The sequence below is a fragment of the Sardina pilchardus genome, chromosome 24, assembly GCF_963854185.1.
Source record: "Sardina pilchardus chromosome 24, fSarPil1.1, whole genome shotgun sequence".
In the NCBI taxonomy this organism is placed as follows: domain Eukaryota; kingdom Metazoa; phylum Chordata; class Actinopteri; order Clupeiformes; family Clupeidae; genus Sardina; species Sardina pilchardus.
The window spans coordinates 26,234,632-26,237,131 of NC_085017.1; the positions used below are offsets into that span (position 1 = coordinate 26,234,632).

At 53.3% G+C, this 2,500-nt stretch overlaps 1 protein-coding gene across 15 annotated transcripts in view; it reads left to right on the forward strand.

The window, feature by feature from the left end:
• macf1a (microtubule actin crosslinking factor 1a) overlaps window positions 1-2,500 on the forward strand; it is a 198,338-nt gene that overhangs the window by 75,485 nt on the left and 120,353 nt on the right. The window contains exon 1 of one of the 15 annotated variants that reach the window (XM_062530282.1): window positions 323-637. The exons of the other annotated variants lie outside the window; for them this stretch is intronic. Coding sequence (XP_062386266.1) covers window positions 569-637 — 69 coding nt within the window. The 5' untranslated portion in view covers window positions 323-568. Of the gene's footprint in view, window positions 1-322; window positions 638-2,500 lie in introns of those variants that run through there. 15 annotated transcript variants of the gene reach the window in all.

The window sequence follows — 2,500 nt, forward strand, 5'->3', positions numbered from 1 at the left end:
AGGGGTTCCAGAGAGGCCGCGCATCGTCAAAGCTCGGCACCCTGGCACCAACGAGGAGGAGCAGGCACAGCCAGAGCAGAGCGAGGAAGAGGAGGAGCCAGAAGAGGAAGAGGCGGAGCTCACCGAGGAAGAGGCGCAGATGGCCGCAGGCGGTCCGGAGGACCCCCGGCCCGCGTCCTCCAGGAAGGAGCGCAAGGGGGTGGTGCACATCCGGGAGGTGGGCGGCCGCCTGTGCGTGGTGCGGACGGTGTACCCCAGCGATTTCGGCTCGCCGGTCTGGGGGGCGGGCAGGGGGCTGGAGGTGCAGGCCGAGCCGGCGGCGCCGTCCCCCGAGCAGGGAGGGGTCTTGCGGGTGCGTCTGAACGAGGCGCGGGGCCGGGCGGCTGGAACAGGAGCGAGGGACGCCCCCGTCGTGGTGTTGCGCGACGACAATGACGCCCCGTCGGTGGCCGCCTCGTCGCAGGACCCCCAGTCCTCGGGCTACGTCAGCGACGCGCAGCTCACCTCCACGGAGACAGGGGGCGCCCTGCACACGGACTTTGGGGGGTTCACCAGCAGCTCGTCTGACATGCTGGACTCGTCTGTGCTAGAGAGTCCACTCTCACCTGCAGACAAACCAGCCAGTGCCAACACCCAGGTCAGACCTGTGCTCCATCTCTCTGTATCTCTATCTCTATCTTTCTCTCTCTCTTTTTTTATTCTCTATCTCTCTCCCTCAGTTCCATATCCCTCTTTTTTCCCCTGTTTCCCTCTGTATGCTTGTCAGATCGGTGTGTGTTGCAGTACTCGCAGGAGGGCATAGCAATGAGCATATTTTGTGTGTGTGTGTGTGTGTGTGTGTGTGTGTGTGTGTGTGTGTGTGTGTGTGTGTGTGTGTGTGTGTGTGTGTGTGTGTGTGTGTGTGTGTGTGTGTGTGTGTGTGTGTGTGTGTGTGTGTGTGTGTGTGTGTGTGTGTGTGTGTGTGTGTGTGTGTGTGTGTGTGTGCACTCGCTCATGTGGTAGCATTAGCATGTCCTATCAGTGCTGAAACACTCAGCATTCTTTATATCCGTCCTGGCTGCATCCCTGGAGCCTAATCAGTCCTGCACAGAATGCAAGACTCTCTCTCTCTCTCTCTGCCTCAGCATCCCTCTATCAGTCATTATTGTCCCTCTCTTTCTTTCTCCCTCCCTCCCTCTTTCTCTCTTCCCTCACTCATGTCAGCTCCTGACAACCCACATTTAGGTTTTGCTTCTTTAACTGTGGCACTGACACACACACACTCTAGACATACCCTAGACACACACACACACACACACACACACACACACACACACACACACACACACACACACACACTCACACACACTCACACTCACTAACATGCTCACTCACACACATTCAGACACACACACTCACACTCACACTCACATATGTCAAGTCTGGATTTAGTGGCTCACTGCCATTGCCTGAAGCAACAGAGCTGGCATAATAACTGTGTCCTCTGTAGATGTGTGTGGGTCCAGTGTGGGTGTCTGAATGTTGTCCATTTTAACGGGCTGAGATGCAGGTCCTCTGTGTACTGTAACGCATGGGCTGTGCATGATAAATGTTGCAGTGCACATAAAGTAAAGTGAATCATGTGCTGTCAGCATCAAGCTTGAAGCTTGTGAGCATGGAGCAAGATGTGAATTTGACTTTGATATTACAATCAACTTTGTTTCTACCTTTCTGCTCACATTTGACAGAAACACTCACACACACACACACACACCCTTACTCACTCTCCGTCCAAGCTTGCATCAGCCTCTCACACCACTGTACGGCAACAGCCAATAGTCATGCACACACATACACACAGACACTCTCACACACACACAGACACTCACACACACACAGACACACATCCATAGTCCCACACCGTTGCAGTAGACAAGCCTGTCACACAGAGAATTCATTACCAAGGCCTTACAGTGTTGTTTGTTTGAGGTGCCTATCAACGGTAAGAAAACCCCTATTAGCAAAACATCAGTCAGCATTTTCACCGGGTGGCTGTGTATGCCTGTTTGTCTTTGTTTGTCTGCTTCTATCTGATACTGTGGATGTATATATATCACACAGTGTGCGTGTGCGTGTGCGTGTGTGTGTGTGTGTGTGTGTGTGTGTCAGTGTGTATTGATGGCTGCCATCTTTTGTGTCCTCTTGTTTGCCCTCATCTGAATAAGGTTTGTGTTTGAAATGCGCATAATCAAAAGCACTGTAGCGCTCGGAGGGATTCTGCACTCAATTTATCTTGCCACCCCTCGTCATGCCCCGCTCTCCATTTCCCCTGTTACTTCAAAGCCCCAGCACCCCATACTTTATCCCCCCTGCACTCCACACACACACACACACACACACACACACACACACACACACACCAAGAACCCTCTGGCAGGCATGCTGGTGTTTGGTCTCTGCTGTCATGGCTCAGTGGGTCACGTGGGTGAGGATCTGAGAAGCTCAGACTCTGAATGCCGTT